General features: G+C 45.7%; 1 protein-coding gene across 1 annotated transcript; it reads right to left on the bottom strand.

Moving 5' to 3' along the window:
• Positions 1-787: 787 nt before the first annotated feature.
• LOC143378007 (uncharacterized) lies at positions 788-2,799 on the bottom strand (the record flags this gene model as incomplete). The annotated part of the gene is made up of 2 exons (XM_076829884.1): positions 1,653-2,799; positions 788-1,575 (listed from the first exon to the last, which is right to left on the bottom strand). Coding segments are annotated over exons 1-2 (1,888 nt in total), but the record flags the coding sequence as incomplete, so codon positions are not given.
• Between the last annotated feature and the right edge of the window lie 389 nt (positions 2,800-3,188).

Raw genomic sequence — 3,188 nt, 5'->3', positions numbered from 1 at the left:
TTGGCACGCGTCGGGCAGAACGGTAGATCGGCGTGAGCGTCGTGCAGACGTTGCGGATATTCCAGATCTACCTCGAGAATGTATCCCGTGGGCGAATCGACAGCGATCGAAGACACGTCAAAATTTGCGACATCTTCGACCCATTGAAATTTGGCGTATGGTAGGGGCTGACACATTGCCCATCCGTACAAGTTGTTCACGTCAAAGTACATCAAGTACGATGACTGTTCCGATGGGTTGTAAGATGACATGTACTTGTTATTGGCGTGTGCGTATCTTCCGGAACATTGGCTTAAACCGCCACGTATACCGCGTTCGATAAACATGACCATATCAATGTCTGTGAGCAATTCGAATGTAATTTTGGTATGTTTTAGCATGGCATCCCACGTAAAGCCAGGTAAAGTATAATAATGCGCTGAATCTGATCCGTAACTCTTGATACAACTTTCGCGAAAATTTTCAAAAATATCTGCCAATAACAAGACATCTGTTTTCAAATACAAGTCGCTGTATTCGCCCAAAGTTCTAATCCTGAAACGCTGCCAGACAATCTCGGCGTGCGCGTAATCGCTCTTGGATACAGTCTCACCCGTTAACGAACTGTAGAATGACTCGCGCGGTGGTAAGCATGGATCCTGCAGCTTGTTCGCACAATCAAGGTATTCGTATGGAAATACACCCTTTCACGTCAATAAATTGAAATCTTCGATGGATAATGTTTCAAATTCGGATCGTAAAATTTTTAATTTATCCGCGCTAAGAAAAGATGCTAATTTGTTGAGACTGGTATTGAGAAATTTGTATGAATCGATGAATCGCAATTTAATACATTTTCGCGAGTCTGAGTCAGCCGTATCTTCAACATTTTTTGTGAATGAAATGTACTTTTCTTTCGTTATGGGTAATACGTCAATGCTGCCTTCGAAAGCGGTAGCTATTTCCTCGATAATGAAATGCGAATCGTAGCCGGATAAATTATGGAAAACTATGGGGATGTAAAACGCATTTTTATAATTTAAATTGCACTCCGAATGTGCTGGGCCTCTAAAGCGTCCGGATAGATGGCAATGATCGCGAACTCGTACATCTTCAGCCTTGAATGGTTCTTCGCAAATATGACAGTGTGTTGCATCGCGAAATGTCGCCCATTGTTCGGGAGTTAAATCAAGCATGGGAACATTGTTGGTCAGAATGGGTTTGGCGAAGTTTGCAAAATTTTCCAGTTCGTTGACGAACCATGAAACACAATCCGCGTCGCGGCGACATCGATACGTCGACAGTGATGTATCGTACGAGCAATGCATATAATATGCAATGCTGTGCACTTTATGGTGTTGATACGCGCGCAATTTACTATCCATTTCACCCATTCGGTGATTGTCCTCTGTTTTTTCAATGATGCACTCAAGATCGGCGTACACCACGAAGGGGAGCCGCTCCTTCATACAGTGGTTGCTGAATTTGAGCAGATTGTTTCCTACGCTGGGCAACAGGATGGCGCAATCATTCATTTGCCCGCAGTCCAGCGAATGGGCCTCCAACTTCTCGGCAGATCCAAAGTAGTGCATGCATCTGCAAAAAATCAAAAATTTTTTTATTTAATTTTTTTCAACGATATTTTTCAACGTTTCATAAGTTTATGTACATACCGATCGCAGATGAATTTTTTTTCTCTGTGCCTGCTCAACTGCATGCTCACCAGTCGGGATAAGTCCTTGATCAGCACAAAGTGCCCTACATCGCCGTGCTCATGATTCGGCGTGTAGAGCAGATTGACGTGTCGATCCCTCTTTTGGCTGGTGAGACGCAGCGGAAAGACCGTCGATCCTTTCTCCATCCCGAAGGTGTACACGTTGACGGAGATGCCGTTCTGCCGCTCAAACTTCCCAAGCTGCTCTAGGGACATTGGGAACTCAATGTCTTGGAGATTTAGCACCAATGTATAATGTGGATATGAACTTGGTCGATGAGGGTTTCTTTCGGCGGGATGGAGAGCTGCGACCACTGCCCGCGCGAAGCAGGCGTTATCCTCGGATCGCACGCTAATTGTCGCTTTCTTCATCAATATTTCCCGTGGCAACTTGAAGTGGCACCCTGCGCGCAGCGGATTGTACTTATTAACGTTGACGGTTAGGTTGAGAATCCTCATCAATGCCCATCCACTATCGCGTTCCTGAAACTCTTCCAACGATGCCAGGGTGGGTTCGATGACGCATCGTTGGTACCACTCCTGTAGATCACATGTACCGAAGAGTTCGCAGTTCCGGGTATTGATGCTTTTGCAAGCATGTTTGTCCCCCGCCACAAATTCGCCGTTGAACACAGTGTTCACTTTGAGGTTCTGATGTTTCCTCAAGGCGCCTCGTACATACTCCAGCACAATGGTCCCCGCATCCTCGAGGAAGTTGCGCGGCTCGATATAGTTCGAATTTAACACTGCACCGGTTAATACGCGGGTATCGAACGCAGTGTCTATTTCGCGCCACAAAAGTCCTGTGCTCGAATGTCCAGCACCTTCATGCACGAAACGTCCGCGCAACGAATATTTTAGTCCTTCGAGATGAGCGATTCGAGCAACCAGCGATTGCTGAACACCGATCGATAATCGCGGGCGTTTCACTCGGCTGTGTTCTTCCAACGATTCGATGCACTCGTTGCACCGTTCTTCCCACGCGAGGTATTCTTCCTGTGAAATCAATCGCGCAGATTGATCCAACAATTGGCGTTCTACTTGCGCGAATTCTCCCATGGTTGTAAATGAAATATGTCTTTTCCTCGCAACACGTTGCAACGATTTGAGGCTTTGTGCAGTTTAGAGTGCGCTTTTTAAGACTGATACCATGGTTTGGTATCTCTGCCTAACTCTTTTGGCGTACCCCCTCCCTCGAATGCACCGCGTGCAAAAACGACGATCCGTCCCAGCATGGTTCTGTGCGGTTTCTACCGATACAGCATAATTATTTCTATGATTCGCGCGTATGACGAATTAGCGCGCAAAATCATCCGACACAGTTTCTGCTGACGCCGCATAATTCTAAGATTCGACGCTTTCACAGATATTATATTACATTCAACACGTGTCGAGACTTTTATCCTTGAAGGTGGGGCTCAAATTACATACAATCGCGCGATATGCTGCGATGTTAAGATTGGAAAACATTATGGAAAAATTGGTAGCTTTAAAA

This window comes from Andrena cerasifolii, unplaced genomic scaffold (assembly GCF_050908995.1).
Source record: "Andrena cerasifolii isolate SP2316 unplaced genomic scaffold, iyAndCera1_principal scaffold0022, whole genome shotgun sequence".
Taxonomy (NCBI): domain Eukaryota; kingdom Metazoa; phylum Arthropoda; class Insecta; order Hymenoptera; family Andrenidae; genus Andrena; species Andrena cerasifolii.
This window is presented reverse-complemented; position numbering and strand designations above follow the sequence as displayed.